This window comes from Notamacropus eugenii, chromosome 3, assembly GCF_028372415.1.
Source record: "Notamacropus eugenii isolate mMacEug1 chromosome 3, mMacEug1.pri_v2, whole genome shotgun sequence".
Lineage (NCBI taxonomy): Eukaryota > Metazoa > Chordata > Mammalia > Diprotodontia > Macropodidae > Notamacropus > Notamacropus eugenii.
Genome location: NC_092874.1, coordinates 180719005 through 180738358, shown reverse-complemented (window position 1 = coordinate 180738358; position 19354 = coordinate 180719005). Strand labels below are relative to the sequence as shown.

At 37.3% G+C, this 19354-nt stretch overlaps 1 protein-coding gene across 1 annotated transcript in view; it reads left to right on the top strand.

The window, feature by feature from the left end:
- Nucleotides 1–535: 535 nt before the first annotated feature.
- The window catches only part of IRAG2 (inositol 1,4,5-triphosphate receptor associated 2), a 118316-nt gene continuing 99497 nt past the window's right edge, over nucleotides 536–19354 (top strand). Inside the window, exons 1-4 of the mRNA XM_072650555.1 lie at nucleotides 536–611; nucleotides 6152–6705; nucleotides 10485–10604; nucleotides 15045–15222. Of these exons, the coding sequence (XP_072506656.1) occupies nucleotides 6180–6705; nucleotides 10485–10604; nucleotides 15045–15222 (824 nt within the window). The 5' untranslated portion in view covers nucleotides 536–611; nucleotides 6152–6179. The remainder of the gene's footprint in view (nucleotides 612–6151; nucleotides 6706–10484; nucleotides 10605–15044; nucleotides 15223–19354) is intronic.

The following is a 19354-nucleotide window of genomic DNA, read 5'->3' as shown; positions in this document are numbered from 1 at the left end:
GCTCTGCTACATTCAGTAGAAGCCTGGTTTATCCCAGGTTGTTACCGAATATCTTTAGCACTGCCATGCCCCACAGGTGGGACACTGATTAGGAAGAGGGTTTTAATGGTTCTCTGGTGGCAGTAACTTTTATCATGTCAGGAGGCAGATTGAAGGTACTGCCGTTTCATCAGCACAGGGAACCCCCACAAAGAGGAAACTCCCTGTGCCCACAAAGCTGCCTGCACCTGTACTCCAGGTGGCTTTAGTTGCCTGGGGCACTTAAGTGATTGGCCTGGGGTCAGACAGCCAGTTTGTGTCAGAAGCAGAACTTGAACCCTACTATTCCTGACTTTGGCCAGCTCTCTAGCCACCACAGCACATTCCCTTTCATGGAGGGACATGAGGGTTTGAAAACTGGTCCTTCTTTACACTCATTTTCCCATTATTACCTTAAAAACTAGATAATTAGGTCCTGCTCAGAGGAAGGGTAGCTTGGCCACGCCCTATTGGCCCTAATTTGGCCCCACCTGCTTCTGACCACGCCTTCAGACTCTGTTTTCATACTTCAGAAGATGGCGACTGGAAAGCCCCATAGTGAAGCCAAGTCAAGCTGGAGAGCTCATCCTGAGGTAAAGGGTTGGACCTCTGGCTAGCGCTGGCCTTTTTTTTCTTTGCCAAAGGAAAGTGCCACATTTCAGGGTGTGCATTATCTCCCCTAGCTTGCAATTTTCTGGCAGTTAGAAGAAATAGGATAAAAATTCTCTGATTTTTGCATTGTCTAGGATTCAATTTAGTGGAAAACTAGCGATTCACTACGAAAATTGAGAAAGGGCAGCTGTAGGAAATGAAAATCACTTTCTTAGCAAGTGACAAAATCAGCATTTTCACCACCAGCCATCTGCAATTTGCCCCAGAACTGTTTGCTAAAAGCTGTTAAAAATGTAAGCCAACTAACTGGAGCTTGGGGAGAGAAGGGGCTGGGGCAGAGGAAGTGGGGGAGAGGGAGGAGAGAGAGAGAGAAAGGTAGGGGGAGAGGGATGAGAGAGAGAGAGGTGAGGAGAGAGTGAGAGAGACAGAGAGAGAAAGAGACAGAGAGACAGAAAATGAGAAAATTCCCCCAGAAGAATGTAAGTTCCTTGAGGGTAGGAACTATTGCAATCACTTCATAAATACTTGTTCAGAATACCTGCAGTGTGCTGGGAGCTACAGTTAAAAAGCCAAAAATAAAAGTTTCTGCCCTTAAGAAGCTTACATTCTATGGAGCCTGGGAAGGGATGGAGCCAACATGTACAAGCATATAAAAAATAAATGAGATAATTTTGTTTCATTGGGTACAAATTAACAGTGCGCTGACCTCAACGATATTTTGCAGCTGGAAATCTGTGTATTATCAGACAGAACAATCTTTGTGATTTGAGTACTTGTTTGTTTTTTGAAATGCTGGGATTGAGCTGTCCCCTAAAGTCTTAATTTTGAAGGTCTGTCGTAGGGTTTCCCCTGGTATCAGCCTAAGTTCCTGAGAAAACCAGTCTTTCTATACTAGATGTGAGTTGAAGTAACAAGTGCACAAACTTGGGGGAGTAGAGGAATAGGATGTTCCTCCTTTAGCGACTGTTTCGGTAACAGATGCTTACTGTAAGGTCAAGGGACCTTATGAGTTTAAGGTTATGTGTGTATCGTTCCTTGCCTCTAGTGATAACTATTTAGGTTTGCAGAAAGCAGACTTGGGAAGAGAAGGGGCTCAGGGTGGAGGAGGCCGGGGAGAGGGGGGGAGAGTATTTCTAAGGCATGTTTCTGGAAATCATTTAATTTCCCATAACTTTCTATGGAAGGTAGATAGAAAGTATCATCTTCCTGTTACAAAGATAAACCTTAACAAGATTAATGGATGCAGAGTCCACCAAGAAGTACAAAATTATGTCAGTAGAATGTAATCTCCTTAAAGGCAGTCACTGGTTTCTTTTTTCCTGTATATTGCTAGTCCCTAGTTCATAGTAGGTGCTTGATGCTTGAGCTTAATTGAATATAATTGAATTCACTGGGTCGCCAGACAATCATGATCTGCCTTTTCCTATTTCTTTTAAAGAATGTTTTTTTTGGCTTTCCATCAATGAACAATCGATGAACATTTCTTGACTAAATGTGTCAGACACAGTGCTGTGTGCTGGGATGATAAAGAACGAAATAGCCCTTACTATTAAGGAGTTTGAATTCTAACCAGGGGGACCACAAGAAAGTATATAAATCTGTACAGAATAAAGATAAGGAGAATATATACAAATAAATACAGGGTAGCTTGTCAGGGCACTAGAATTTAGGGAAGGAGACTTGGAACAACTTCATATAAAGGTGGTGGTTGAACTATGCTTCGAAGAGTAAAGGGGATTCTGAATCAGAGATGAGTGCTAAGTGCGAGGAAAAAAAGAGGTCAGTTTGCCTGGATTATGGAATATAGGATAGGGAGTAATATCCAGTGATGATGGAAGGATAGGGTATGAGGCAGATGTTATTTATTATAGCATGATGAACATATTGTGGTATCTGGTAGTTTAGGAAAGACCCCGTGTCAAAAACAAGTTATTGCTAGCAATTTTCTAAAAATCATATTTGACTTTCTAAATATGTATTATTAAGACTTTTAACTCACTGTTGATGTGTACACTAAGTGTTGAGTGACTTGTTAGATATTACTCAAAATCTGACTTCTTTAGAACCATAAATTTCAGTATTCTCTGAAGGAAGTGAAAAATGATGTTGGAAACTTGCATTTCCCATGTTTTGAACACTGTCATAGAAGGAATGAGATTGTTAGAGCAATACGAGTTTAACTAAAGATGTCTTTGTAAAGCAAAATGTTGTATACAACAATGACATGTTACATGAACTTGTCTAAATTGAAATTGAATTCCTGTTTTTCTAAGTGTGTTTTTTAAAAAAATGAAATCTATTAGCTTTTGATGGATGATAGTCCCATGCATTGGTTTTAAAATACAGAATGAAATATGACACCTGCTTTGGCCATAGAACCACATTTTCAGTCATGCTAAAAAAAGGAAGAGTGCATTTCTCAAAGAGATTGGAGGGGCCGAAATTCTTTCCAGCTCTAAATCATTCCTTCTGTGTGGAGAATTGTCAGCTTCACTCATCCTTTTGTGCCATTTATCTGTATGCCCCTATAAAACAAGAAGCCCTGTTTCTTTTTTTTCCCCTTTAAATAGCTACAGATATTTTTTCTTATTTAAAAAAAAAAGTTTATTGATATCTTTGGGTTTTGTGTCACTGACATTATAGCAAAGAAAAAAGGTCAGCAAAACTGGCCTACACAGTTAAAAAAGTCTGGCATCATAGGTGTCACACACCCTTGTTCCCGTACCTCTGCAAAGAAGAGAGAGAATTGGAAGCATTGTTTCTGCCAGGCACGATAAACTGCATTGAGCAATTGAGAATCTAAAATACCTCTTGAAAAAACTTATTTTTAAAAATCAACATGCTTGCAAATGATTTATGGAAAAAAACCTATGGGTCATTGTGAATTGATGAGAAAATAAGTCCCCTGAATGCCTGCAGATTTTTAAAAATAAAACTTTTTTAGTTTTGAAGTTTTAAGCCTTTCAAATTAGTAAGCAGGGAAAATTAATATGGATTTATTTTAAAAATAGGTTATGCCTTATTTGGATCTCTTTTTGCACCAGCTAAATTGGAATTGATTGGAATGTTGCTGTGCAGCAGGAACTTTAATTTTGGCTTGTAGTGCCTGATCAGGGAGATGGCTCAGAAGAGGCTAATGTTAACTCAAGAAGTACTGAAATGTGCCATATATCAAAAATGATGTTAACAATAAAGGTGACAATGATTCTGTGAATGTCATGAGAAAAGAAAAAATAAAAAACAGTAGGATAACGTATACTGAAATAATTGCCTATGTTACTCTCTGTTATGCTAGTAGTTCATATCGAGAGGGGTCTTTTCGTTTTTAAGTTTTTATTTTCTGTCCATTTTATTACCATTGATTTAGTTACCGCTCTGTATCTCATTATCCTCAGCATTATGGTGGGGCTGGGCTGGTAGGACCCCAAAACCCCTGCAACCTGAACTCTGTAGCAGAGGTTGCCTCTCTCTCTCAGGTTGCCTGCCAGCCACAAGTCAGTCATCCGCAACTCTTTAGTGCAGCTTGAATGAAATTAAAATGTAATTGGGAAATGTTTGACCAAAAAAATAAAAAATACAACATGATGCAGCACCTACTGGTCAGCCACAATCTGTCAGTGGGAAAGCTTTGCAGATTCAACGTGGCAGAACTGTAGGCTCCCTTTTGGTCTGGGAGTACTGCTCTGGTTATTCCATTGAAGACTTCAGACTGGGCTGGAAGCTGGATCTGAGATCCTGCTCTGCTCATGGGACCAGAACTGCCCAGCTACTGCTTGCTTCTGAGTGTGTTCCTTTCTAGGGACACAGTGTAAGGTCCACAACACTTCTTGCCCTTGGAACACCACTCCCTAGACACAGGTCCTTGCCTCATTCTGCTCTGGATCTATGACCAGACACTGGGCAGTGAATCTACAGTTGGCCCCTGGTTTTCACATCTTGAACAAGATCAGATCCCTCTGTGTGTGTGTTGGGGGACTAGCTTCTCATTGTGCTCGAATGCTCCCCACCCCCTTTGCTGGCTAGACTACTACCTCCACAGTACCCACATACCTCTCTGTCTGACTCCCTGTCTTGACCTGGGCTGGGAAAATAACTCACTGTAATTTTTTCTTGAATTTCCCAATCAAGACTTGAACTGGTGGTGTATTTTCTACATGTGTTTTCTTGAACTGAGCTTTTGAAAGAAGTTAGGGAGGCTAAGAGATCAGGGTGAGAAGAGATTGAATTCCTGGCTTGAGGTTAGGTGAAAGCCCCCCAGCCTGCAGTTTGGGGGGCCCTGAGGATATTTCTAGGTCTTCTAATATTCTTTGAATTATATTACCTTAACTTGTGTCCTCTTTTGTAGTCTCTCAAAATGCACCAAAAAAGGAAACTTGTATATACAGTAAGCGTTAAAAATAAGACTGCGACTCTGTTTAGCTTGACTAGGATGTAAAATAGAAATTTTACTTTCATTTTCATAGAATTTATTATATGGTATAGAATTGTAGGCCTTCTCTTAAATGGCAGTGGTGTTATTTTTAGAAAGCTAGTGCTCTAGTACCAGTCTGATTCGTTGCCTCTTCTCTGGATCTCATGTCACAGACTCAGAGAATTTCACAGATAGAAGGGACCCAAGGGGACATCATCCCTCACTTTGTTTAAAATGTAGTCACATGAATGAGTTGGACCAGGTCAGGCCATCTTACCTTTTTGATATGTGATAAGTCCTTTTTGCAATCTGATGGATCCTAGGGACTGCCTCTCAGAACCATGCTTTTAAAGGCATAAAATAAAATACATGTGATTGGAAAAGGAAACCAATTACATTGAAATACATTTATCAAAAAAATTTTGAACAATAAGTTCATATAAGCCAGGTTAAAAATCCCTGGACTAGATCAACAATCTCTAAATTTCTTTCTGGTAAGAAGTTCTTTGATTCTTTATTGTCAAGATAAATTTGTTCTTTCATTTTTTCCTATATTATCCTGTATTATTGTCCTAGATAACTGTCATGTTATATCATCACCCTTTCTTTCAAGATTTTCCTGTTATTATTTTGATAGTTTGTATAACACATGTACAGAGTGCTATTATATGCTTCATCTTTCTTTTCTGGTATTTATTTCTTTAAATTTTCTATACATGTAAGTTTTTTGTTAAAGGCTCAAGTGTTATTTATATCATGGCTGATGTTGGAAAAGTCTTTAACACCTATACTTCCATATCTATCAATTGATAAACATCTCTGGTAAATTGTTGACTCTCTTTCCTAATTCTAGCTTCCTGCCTTATAAAAGCTGGAGCCTACCATGTTGTCTTCTTAGCATGCCTAACCTTACCATGAAGTAGAATTACATCCTGAGATTAGTTGTTTAAATCCAGAAATATAAGAATGATAGATAGAAATTGAACTAAACAAAAAAACATTTGTTCTTGTGCTATCAAATTTGATTTAAGGATATGTCATATTTTGCTAAATTGATTTCAAGACCATGCCAAAGTGTTGAAAACTTATTTGCTTTTACCTGCATTTCAGAAATATTAAACACAGGAAAAAGTCACCAATGGCTTCTGAAAGACAGGCAAAAAATAAACGTCATAACCCAGTGAAAAGCATTTGTAGGAAGATCAAGACCATACAGAAGAGGGACCAGTCTTCACATCCTACAATTCAGATGGTCAGATTTCATTCTAGGAATTTTGGTACTATTTACACTAATATGGCAGAAAGTTTTGAAGAAACACTGAACAAGATGACTGTTGGACATTCTTGTGAACCAAAAGCCCCCTTCTCAAGTCTTGAGAAAGTTGATGTTTCTGATCTTCAGCCTTTGTCTTCCACCTCTTATCTCAACTCTCCTGAAAAGGCAACACATATTTTCACTCTCCAAAGTCCTGAAGAAATCTTCAAATCAAGAGCACCAACGCACAAGTCTCTGGTGAAAAAGAGGAAGCTAACTTCTAGCAATGCATTTAAAGACTTTTCTTGTGGAAGTGATCTTATTACTTCAACCCCCAATTTTCATTACATTTCTAATCAAAGCCCTGACCTTTCTTGGGTGGCAAGAAGGTTATCGCTGAACGAAAGAGGTAACAATTCTTTGAAATTTTTACTCTTTCAAATAAAGCATTCACCTTATTTGATTATAAAGTTCTTGAGGAAGAAAAAAATACACAAAGTTGGGCAGAGGGAGGGGATCTTTCATATTTGCCTTTCAATTTTTAATATTTCTTTTTCCAACCCTGAAGTAAAAAAATCTTACCCAAGGATCTAGAAGTCTGTATCATCAACTCCCTGGGGATAGGAACCATGCCTTTTTATATTTCCAATTGCCTGCTACAGTGCTTAATGAATGATATGGAATGAAATATTTAAAATTTTCAATAATGTATTTAGAAAGGCATCATGGTATTTAAGAGGTAATAGAGAGTAGGCCTTAAAGTCCAAAAGGCTTTGTTTTCAAGCCCTGACCCAGATTGGCTGTATGTCAAATCACTTAACCTCTGCAGGCAAATCACTTAACCTCTCAGTGAAATTAGCAACTCTCTAAGGCTATAAGTTGCAGAGAAGGTACCCACCTGTTTTGATAGCTATGAGTTTCCTTACCTAGGAGTTCCCTATGCTGATAAAATCACAAATCTAGTCCCTATCCCTGTTGTCCTCCACCACTCATTTCAAAAACAAATAAACATTCTAAAGACTGAATTAGAATGTGAGCATGGGGGAAACTGAGTCAAAATTCAGAATAATCTTAGCTGCTTTGCTAGAAGCAACCACTTAAAATGTTCTGTGGGTGAAGATGAAATATGCTTGTGGAATTGTGTCATATACTGTAAGCATTAAAAATGTTTTAAGAAACATTACAGCTCTCTTTAGGTTGACTAGGATATAAAATAGAATACTTTCACTTTCATTTTCATAGAATTTATTATGTGGTATGAAATTGTTGACCTTCTCTTAGATAGCATGTTTCTAAGAAAACTAGTGTTCTAGTGCCAATCTTACTCTTTGCCTGTTCTCTGGATCTCATGTCACAGACTCACAGAATTTTAGAGGTAGAAGGGACCCAAGGAGCCATCATCCATCATCCACCTTCACTTAAAATGAAGTTACATGAACAGATTGGACCAGATCATAGCAATTATACTTTTATTGACCCACTGTGCTGTCAGCAAAAAGAAAACCGAAAGAGAGAAGCTTTTTGTGGCAAGGGTCTTATGCTACTTATCTCAGTCATTCTCCTATGTTTTTACACAAGATTCTTTTAGCTAGACCAATGTCTGATTCTTCAGGGAATCTAGGACATGTAGTCATAGAATTTCCAAGTTGGAATGCAGGGAGAGAGGGAGCAAGCATTTATTAAGCCTCTACAATGTGATGTTAGGCACTGTGCCAAGCACCTTACTAATTTTAACTCATTTGATCCTGACAACAAATCTCTGAGGTAGTTGCTGTGTCTATTTTACAGTTGAGGAAACTGAAGCAATCAAAATTTACGTGCCTTGCACAGGGTCACACAGCTAATAAACATCTGAGGTCAAATTCAGTCTCAAGTGTTGCTGACAGCAGTCCTAGGCTTTATCTACTGCATCACTTAATACCTGTACCAAAGGGATTTCAACATCTACTCCAACATTTTTACCCAAACAAGATCACTTCTACAGCATACGTGACAAGCTATCATCCAGTCTGGGTTCTGATGATAGGGAACCTAATATCATCCAAGGCTCTGCTTCCAGATCAGTCTGATTGTTAGGAATTTTTTTTCCTGATGTCAAGCTTAAATTTCTTTCTTTGAAATTTCTGTATATTGCTCCTACTTCTACACTCTGGTGCCCTCCAGAACATGTATAATCTTTCTTCTTCATGACAGCCCACAAAATATTTGAAGAAACTTAATATGTCTCCTCTGAAGTCTTTTTTTCCCCTGGCAAAAATATCTCCCCTTCCTTCAAATGATCTTTGTGTAGTATGAACTTGAGGCTTATTACCAATTTGTTTACCTTCCTCTCGATATCTTGTTGTGTCTGACTCTTTGTGACCTCATTTGAGGTTTCCTTAGCAAAGATACTGCAGTGGTTTGCCATTTCCTTCTCCAGCCAATTTTACAGATGAGGGAACTGAAGCAAATAAGATTAAGTGATTTGCTCAGGGTCACACAGCTAGTAAGTGTCTGAGGCCATATTTGATGATGAGTCTTCCTAGCTTCAGGCTCAGCACTCTTATCTATTATGCCACCTAGCTTCCCCTCTAGATGCTCTCTAGCTTATCAGTTGTCCTATAAAGTGGTATACAAAACAGAGAGCTCCATGTATCCTCCAGTATATTAGTGATCCCTCACATCTTTGTGTCATTTTTTCCAATAACTGATTTTGCCTCTTCATTTAATCCCTCTTCTACTGGTTCCTTCCCCTCTACCTATTAATATTTTCAAACCTCACCTAGTCTAAAAACAACCTAATAAAATGATTCCCTTTTCCTTAGTATGTCCTCAAGCTGCCATTCTATAAATTTCCTTCCCTCTACAGTTTAAACTTCTTAAAAGAACAGCCCATGCCTCTATTTCTTCACTTGTAACTCACTTGTAAATTCCATCCCTAGCACTCTTCTGATAGTGTTTCCTCCAGTGTCATTATTGACCTCTTAATTAACAAAATCCAATGGCTTTTCTGATTCCTCATTTTCTTGGACCTTATGTGGCACTTAAACTATTGATACTCTCTATACATTCTTGATTGTCTTTCTTCTTTTGGCTTCCATGGCACTATTCTCCAATTCTCTATCAGACTTTTCCTTTTCTTCCACTGGCTTATCTTTTTCTGCCTACTCCCAGATAGGGATGTCCTACTTTTTAGGGAGTTATTTTCTTCAGTGAGGTTTTATACCTCTTTTACCTTTCAACCAATGCTACTTTTTAAGGAGTTATTTTTTTGAAGGAGTATTTGTACCTCTATTACCATTTGACCAATTCTGATTTTTAAGGAGTTATTTTCTTCAGCAGATTGGGGCTGAATATAAAGATTTGGGAGAGATATCTACATAGGAGTGAAAAATGAAGGAGTGGGAGTAGATAAGATCAAGAAAGGAGAGAGTATCAAGGGAGAACAAAAGAAGACTCAGATCCTTTAGGCCATTCACATCTGGGGGCAGAACCAAGATGATGGATTAGAGGAAGCTTTCTAGACCAACTTTTCCAGCATTCCCCTCCAAACAACTTTACAATAATGCTTAAACAGCATAACCTCTGTGTGTGTGTGTGTATGTATGTATGTATGTGCATGTGCGTGCGCGCATGTGCATGCATGTATCTTTATCTGTTCCAGTCTGGCCACCACATTTTTTGAAGGTGGTGGGCAAATAATTGACAAATTGAAGTTTTTATTTTTGTTTTACAGATAAAGGACTTTAGAATAGTGAGGTAACCATAGGTCATGTTACAAAATACATTTGAAGGAACTGAAAATGTTTAGTCTAGAGAACAGAAGACACATAGAAGAAGGGGAACACTTAGTAGCAGTCTTCAAGTATTTATACAAGAGAGAGTCAGACTAGTTTTGCTTGACATAGAGTATGGGATTAGGACCAGGTTGAAGTCCCAGGGAAACACATTTTAGCTTAGTGTAAGAAAATACTTCCCAGTAACTTGAACTATTTCAAAGTAGAATGGACTGACTGGAGGTAGTAGATTCCTCCATCACTGAAGATCTTCAACTCAAAGTTTAAAAAACCACTTCTTGATGTTGTATAATGGACATCGTATTCAGGTATGAGTTGGATTAGATGACTTCTGACATGCAATTTAGACCTGGAATTCTGTGATTCTGAGAGAAAAGAAACTGAAATCATCATTATTTTTTTTTATCAATAGAGCCAGAATGGAAACTAGGAATTGATGTTGATAAAGGAAGTATGATACAAAATGTTAGCCAGATCTGTGAAGAACAACTACTAACAAGTATTTTTTATGACTGTGATAAAAACCACAGAGGTATGTTTAATTTTTTCTACTGTATGTATCATAGTGTACATTAACTCTGGAGTGCTTGGTTTTGGAGTATTTTAAGTCAGGCCTGATTCATGCTGTTCTAGTATTTTATGTTCAGAATTGATACAAAATAAGGTACTCAAAATCTGATATCTCAAAGGAGATTTATTTATTTAAACATAATAAAGAAAGAATATTTTCTGGGGTTATAGCGTTGATTTAGTTGGGTTCAGCTTCTCTATCTCTGTGGGGTCTACCCTCCTCTGAGGGAGGAGCTCTTGACTCTATTTGCTTCTTATACTTTGGACACTAGGAGTTTTTGCCATGCTTGGACTTGCACAGGGGTCCCTCATCCATCTATCATTGGGAGTCTCAGAGAGTTTCTGTTCACAGAACTATATGCTGTCTCTGCTTTTGAACTGATTCAGCATAAACCCTACCCTCAACTCCACTCCCACCATTTCCAGCAAATCAGCAAGAGTGCATTTGGCATATTTGTCCATATCTCCAATTCCAGAAAGGTTTCTAGGTTCCTAGGAGGGATCCAGCAGTATCCTTTCAAATGTTTCTCCCAGTGCCTTAAACTAAAGAATCCTATCCAAGTCCAGGTGGCTTCATTACCAATGCTTTCCCAAATGTTATGTAGAACTTTCCCTTCAGTACTTTCAGCATAGTTCTTAGATAATTCCAAAAATACAATAATTAGGAAAAAGTCCAGACCTACTGTTAGGCCTGTAAATCACTATTGCCTTTCCCATTTAAAAATTATGTAAATCCAGTAAATGACCTTTTGTAGCATTTATTATCTTCAGGTTATGATTCTTAAAGATATAAATGTACATTTATTTTAGGTTCACACTTCACCCTATTATCTCCCCAGGGTCAGTGGTAGACATGTTACAGTACAGAATCAGCCCTATCACAGAGGCCCCATGTCATAGGAGTTCTGAATAGGGGTCTTCAGTTATCCAAGGTGTACCTTTGTTCACATCAGAAGTGTCTAATACAGGATTCATGGGCCATGTGCAGCTCACAACACTCCTAAGCATAGCCAGAACCAAATTAAAATGTAATTGGGAAATATTTAACATTATAAGTAAAAGTAGAACAATATTACATTTTAAAACCAAGTCAATATGGAGCCTGCATTAGTGGCCACCATTTCTATTTGAGTTAGATGCCACTGTTCTACATGATCCTTCTCTAATTCAATGAGATCATTGTAATTCAATCCTTCAACTATCACCAAATGCTGCAGTCCATGCTTTACACAGGTAGGTCCGGTGACACGGGCTCAGAATTAGAGACACTCACAAATCATTTGACTACTGTTAAGAAAAGAAAGTTTACTTAGTCATAGTGTGGAAAGTTTATTCAGCAGGAATGCAGCATTGATTCAAGTGAGCAAGGTTTCCCTGATTTTACATTGGCTGTACTGGCACACTAGCCAGAAGCCTACGTCAAGCCTTGGAGAGAAGTTCCTGATGCCTCCGCTGGATTTTATATGTGGGACACCAAGGAGCTATAGCAATGTCCGGTACTAATTAAGTCTCTTTTTGAAAATGTTTTTGTAAGAACTCTCAAATATATTTCCTCACCCCAATTACATGTTAAAACAATTTTTTAGCATTGGTTATTCTTTTTTTTTTTTTTACTTTTTTGAGTTCCAAATTCTATCCTTTCCTCTACTCTCCGCTTTCCCCTCCCTAATATGGTAAACAATCAGATATAGATTACATATGTGCAATAATGTAAGGCATTTCTATATTAGTCATTTTGTACAAGTTTCAAATAAAAGAAAAAGAATGAAAGAGTGAAAATAGCATGTTTCAGTCTGTATTCAAACAATATCAGTTGTTTCTTGGGAGGCAAGTAGTATGCTTCATCATTAGTCCTTTGGGATTGTTGTGGATTATTGCAGTGCTGAGAATAGCTAAGTCATTCATCATTACAGTACTGCTGTTACTGAGTACAACATTCTCTTGGTTCTACTTATTTCACTTTGCATCAGTTCATGTAAGTTTGTTTCCAGGTTTTTCTGAAATCATCCTGCTTGTCATTTCTTATAGTCCAATAATATTCCATCACAATCATATATACAGCTTGCTCAGCCATTTCCCAAGTGATGAGCTTCCCTTTGATTTCCAGATAATTAGGTCTAGATGATAGTTTCATTACCTTTTTAGAGAAAAACTAGTTCAGTTTACATGGAAGGAAACAGTGTGTTTCTACTTCCCCACTGAGGCTCTCCCAATATTTGACTTGTAAAGTCAATTTTTTAAACCTAAGTTTAGCCATTTACATTCAGCTTTAACTTTCAACTTATTCTATTTGGCCCACAGTTACAGAAATTGGAACTTTTGGATCCTGATTCTGTTATCCAGTATCTCAACTGTTATTCCACCCTCTTATTTTAGGTCATCTGCAGATTTGCTAAACATGCAATTAGTGTCTTCATCCAAATCACTGTTAAAAATATTAAACAGCACAGGACCAGAACAGATCCCTGAGGCATTCTACTTTCATATTAACATCAGGCTAAAAAGGACTACTCTTTCATCCAAGTCATTCTTGTAATTCTGCCTAACTGTGCTACATCCAAACCATCCATATATTTTAATTTATCTATCAGTATGACTTGAGAAATTTAGTCAAATGCTTCACTCAAATCTACATAAACTGTGATTTGGGGGTATTCTCTCCAAAAATAATCAAGTAGTTCAACCTATTCCTATTTACTCATCAAGATGAGTCTTATCTATGTCACCTCATAAATTTGCCATGAGATTAGGGGAGAGAGGCAAAGGGAGAGCCAGAAGCCTTTCTCACATTCTACAAATAAAACAAATAAACAATAAAAAATTGTCTACTAGTTATCCTTTATTCTTACCACATGATCTGCCCTTCTTTTTTGATTCTGCATTCTTTGATGACATCATTTACACAGCTTCTCTCATAGAATTTCTTATTTTTAACACATGGCCTGCTCACACCCACCATGTGTTTTTCCATTGTCCTTATAGAAATCACTTACATTTCTTTAGAGACTGTAGTATTCCATGACTTACAGCCATACTAGATCACTCAACATATTGGTGTTTTAAATAATATTCCACTGGGAAGCTTGGGAGTCACTAGAAGAACTTTGCCATTTTCCAAAGGCAGTCCAACCCACTTTTCTCTTCTGGTTCAATTCTGTGCCCATCTCATTGTCCATTTTTATTGTCTACAGATATGTGGACTGATGAATGAGTTCTATCAGTTGTACATCCTACTGCATATCATAATTTGGATATTTTTCATCCATGTGTGACCATGTTTCCTGTGTAACCAATGCATTTAGATATTGTGGTTTTCAGTTAGCAAGCTCAGAAGGGTTAACATTCTGGAGACACAACATTAGGATTGAACTTCAATGGCATCATGATATTCATGAATCAAAGCTTCTGGAGTTCCTCAGTATTGATAGGAAAGCTTTCATTTCCTTGTACTGTGTCCCAGATCTTTTCTATGGCCATGACAAGCATCTATGAAAAAGCAAGATGTCCCTGTTACATGCCACATTTATGCCACCTCCATGATCAAGAATTCCCCAAACTCCTTACCTAACCATATTCTATTCATCTTGTATGTCTCCATCTGCCTTCCCTTAGTCCCTGCTGTGACCTACAATTCTTTGACCTCTCAGTTCTGAGCCCTCACCTCTGCACTAACCTTAATATTCTTTTCAACAAATAGAATTAATTAATATGGATGAAATAGTTATGATAATATATTATGACATAATATATTAGAATAATATAATAGGGGATCAACAGATAACATTTTCTGCTATTGTAGCTTTCTAGGAATTTTGTATGATTTTGACATATGCATACAGGACACTGCTGAAAGATCACCATTAAAATAACCTTTTACTATACCAAATAAAACAATTTTTATAATCAATGAACAGCAAGCATGGTGGGATCTTGTGTTTTCTTCATCTTTCTGTCAATTGTGTGGTGTAATCCAACAGTCTAGTAACTCTGTTAAAAAAGGAAATGAGGTTGGTCTCTTGTAAGAGCTGTATTGCCATTGTTTTCACTGCTTCCTTTTCTATACAGTCACTATAAGCATCCTCTTAGAAATATATTCTGGCATTTTGCTAGGAATTGAAGTCAAACTCACCTGCCTATACTTCTCAGATTCCAATCTCTTCCCTCTTTTTGAAAATTGACACATCTGCCCTTCTTAAATAATTTATGCTTCTCTCTTTTACTTCTTTTAGGCATTTATTTCATTCAAACCTATTTGAATGTGTATCTCATTCTCCTGTTTGACTGCAGGTTCCTTGAGGACAGGAACTATCTTTTTTCACCTTAAGCATCTATGCTTAATAAATGTTTCCTGAAATGTATGTTGGAATTTTTGCCTTAAAGTTATTTTCTTTTTCCTTTTCAGAAGGCAGAGTAGCTGTTTCTAAAATAATGGCTTATTTGAAACTTATAATTAACTGGGACTCTGAAGACCTTGAAGATCTGTGGAGCATGTTTGACCCTGAAAAGAAAGATTTGTTTGTGGATTTGGAGACTTATCATGCTGTTATGAAAGAATGGATAGCATACTGTAGAAACAGATGGTAATTTGTGGCTGTTGCTGATAAGTATTTTCATGAGTTTCTGCTTTAATTCCAATGACAGCTGATATATCTAACATTTATCTCTATTTTATGAGAAGCTGGTAAAATACTGTGTAGTGTTGTTCAGCTTTAGACCTATCCTTTTGAAAGAGTGACTAGACAAATATCACCATTTCATATATACAAAAGGACTGAACCACAGGAGTTAAGTGAGTTTACAATGCTCTTTAACAGTAACCAGTTTATTTTTTTGGAGGGGTGGCTTCCATTCCAGCTAAATCAGGGCTCCACTACTTTTTAACTGTAAGCAACTAGATGGTGCAGAGAAGTGAATACTAAAACTGAAGTCAGTTAAATCCAGCATCAGAAAAAAGCCATGTGATCCTGGACAATTCACTTGATTTCAGTTTCCTAATTTGTAAAATGGGCTGAATAGTAGCACTTATCTCTTTGGGCTGTTGTGAGGAAAAAATGAGATAATATTTGTAAAGCACTTTGCATACCTTGAAGCTCTATATAAATGGTAACAATTAGTTACTCAAATAGATATAATGTTTCTAAATATGGGGCATAAGTAGGGAAAAGAGAGGAAGAAGACATTAAAGGAAATAGAAGAAAGGGGAGATATGGCAAAACTAAATGTGGTAAAAGAGTGTAAATCAAGTGGGACCTGGGTCATAAGGTACCTATTACTGTGCCTGACTGCTGCCTTCATTATTACCATTGTTAGCTGTTTCCCTGTTGATAGGTTGAAAATGTTTTACAAAATACTTTTAAAAGCACCTTAGAAAAAAAAAAGAAAGGTCATCCTATGATCTTGCCATCAACCTCAAAAGCATCACCTCCATGTGCAGTAATTCTGAAATTCCCTTACCTCATCACTTTCTGTTGGCTTTCTACCTCCCCCTTTGCCTTTCCTTACCATCCTTGCCTTTCATCCTCACTGTGACTTTCAGTTCTTCAATCCATCACTTCTTTCCCGGTCCATCAACACTGGCTTCTTTGAAACAATTAGAATTATTTGGGAGAGATTTATTTATTTTTATTTTATTTATTTTTTATTTTTAATTTTTTTTTAATGTTTAACAATCACTGCCATACAATTGAGATTTTATCTCCCTCACACCTACTCCCCACTACCCCCCTCCCTCCTCACGACTGCATACAATTCTGTATAGGTTCTACATATACTTTCCTATTGAGTACATTTTCACTATAGTCATGCTATGTAGTCGGACTAAAATAAATGGAAGAAATCATATAACAAATCAAAACATGATACACAAACACACACACATACACACAAACATGATCTGCTACATTCTGCGAATGACTTCCATATTTCTTTCTCTGAGTGTGGAAGGCATTTTGCTTTAGAAAACCACCATTGGGATTTTTTTTTTTTTTGAAGAAGTTCTTGCGTTATTACGAAATTCCAAGTCTACCAGAAAAAACTCTCGCACACTGTGGTCGTTGCTGTGCACAAAGTTCTCCTGGTTCTGCTCCTTTCACTCAGCATCAGGTCATATAAGTCCTTTCAGGCCTCTCTAAAGTCTTCTTGTTCATCATTTCTTATGGCACAATAGTACTCCATTACATTCATATACCATAATTTATTCAGCCATTCCCCAATTGATGGACATCCCCTTGACTTCCAGTTTTTGGCAACTACAAAAGTGCTGCTATAAATATTTTTGTACATGTGGGACCCTTTCCCATTTTTATGATCTCTTGGGGATACAGTCCTAGTAGCGATATTGCTGGGTCAAAGGGTATGCACATTTTTGTAGCCCTTTGGGCATAGTTCCAAATTGTTCTCCAAAATGGTTGGATGCGTTCGCAGCTCCACCAACAATGAATTAGTGTTCCAGCTCTCCCACATCCTCTCCAGCATTTATCATTTTCTTGTTCTGTCATGTTTGCCAATCTTATAGGTGTGATGTGGTACCTCAGAGTTGTTTTGATTTGCATCTCTCTAATCAATAGTGATTTAGAGCATTTTTTCATATGATTATAGATATCTTTAATTTCTTCTTCTGAAAATTGCCTGTTCATATCCTTTGACCATTTATCAATTGGGGAGATTTATTTATTTTTAAATATAAAATTTCTATATAAAAACAGTATAACCAACATAAAAAGACACAGATTGGGGGAAATACTTATATTAATTATGACACACACCCCAAAATGTATCTGAAATATTTGAGGAAATGTTAAAATAATTACTAACAACTCCTACTTACTGATTGGTAAACGGTCAAAATGTGGATGGACTTCTCAAAAGAGAAAACACAAATTGTTAATAGTCATCTCGAGAATGTTCAGTTTTACTAATCAAGGCAATACAAATCAAAACACCTTAGAAGTATCCTCATTGGTAAGAATGGTTAAAAATTAGGACATTTGGTAACAGTGGAATTGTGGGTAAATAGGTACGCCCCCACATGTCTGGTGGAATTGCAAATTAGTAGGATCTTATTTTTGAAAGCACTGTGGTATAAAATAAAAAACAGAAACAATTACCATTGATTCAATAGTTCCATTGTTGGCCATGTACCCCCAAAGAGTGTTATCAAAAACAGACCAAGAAAGCTATTTTTTCAAAGATTTTTGAAACTATTTGTAATAACTTGTAACTTCTTTGCTTTCCTCAGTGTCACCACCATTTTATTGAAACCTTGGAGGCATCTTTGACTCTTTGTCTACTGTGCCATATATTCAAAGCTCTATAAGTTTTTGCTTTGAAAGATCTCTTAAATGTTGAATCTATTGCTTCCTCACCACTCTACTGGTATCTTAGTCTGGATGCCCAGTACTTTATACATAGGCTACTGTAATCACTTCCTAAATCTTTTATCTAATCTTTACCTACCTGCAATTTATCCTACAAAAAGCCAGAAGACAAATCTTCCTCAAAGGTCAGCTACATTGCTTTACCCTCTAGCTCAAAACCTTCTAGTAGATAGATTCTCATTACCTAGCAGCAAGTCCAGGTTAATCAGCCTGATGTTCGGAGACCTCAATATGGTTCTACTTAACCTATTCAAACTTCTCTCCCATTACTCACCAACATAAATCTTGCAATTCAAATAGTCTAGTCTTCTTTCCATTCCTATGATATACTGTATTTCCATGCAAAAGCCATTCTCCCCGTCAAAATGCCCCTTTTCTCTCTTTTTTATCTACCAAGGACTGCTTCTTCAAGGCTCAGTGAGAGTACTGTTTCTTGACTCCTGTAAGCCTGCTGAGTTCCTCCTTTGCTGAGTACCAGTCAATATTATAAATACTATTTATTGGCACTTTGCTTTATTTTGACACTTTGCTTACATACTACCTTCTATGAATAGGAGAATGTTATTCTGTCCGTAGAAGAATATAATGTTGAATAAATAAATGAATGAAGTATTTCTTAAGCACTTACTATGTATAAAGCTCTGGGGCTACTTACTGGAGATACAAATAGAAAAGACAGTCTCTGCTCTCGTGGAACTCATATTCTATTGAGTGAGGCAACAACATGGAAAGTATAAGCTGAAAGGTCCAATGGTCCTTAGAGTGCAGTACTGAAGCAGATGGTAGTGCTTCTTTGATGGCATTTCCACTGGTAAAATCCAATCAGTTTCTAATGTTAAACCATTTGGCAGTACCAAGAACTTTTTTTTTTTTTTTCTGGGTCTTTAGTAGCTGTGCTTATAGCACATGCAGGAGCAGTTGCTAGGCTGTCTTTCTACATAGGTCCCTTCCCAGGAAGGAACTAAGGCTATGGATGGCTATGGAAATAGAGCTAGAGGCATTGATATTTCTAAGCTTCTCAGGGTCAGGACCCTGGGTTTTCCCCAACAGTCTTAAGGGAGATGGTGGTCAAGGTAATGATGATTTGTAGACTTTACTGGAACATGCTCCATCTCCCCCTCAGGATGCCATGCTAATTCAGATAGAATTGATTAATGATTGATACCAGATGATTGATAGTTGATGGGAATGGTTGGTTCATTTTCTTTTTCTTAAACCTTTAAAAAATATATTTATTTTTAATTTGTGGAATAAAAGAAGCATTTCCATAACCTAGTACTGGTTTGTTGCTGGTGGAATTGTGAACTGATCCACCTATTTTGGAGAGCAATCTGGG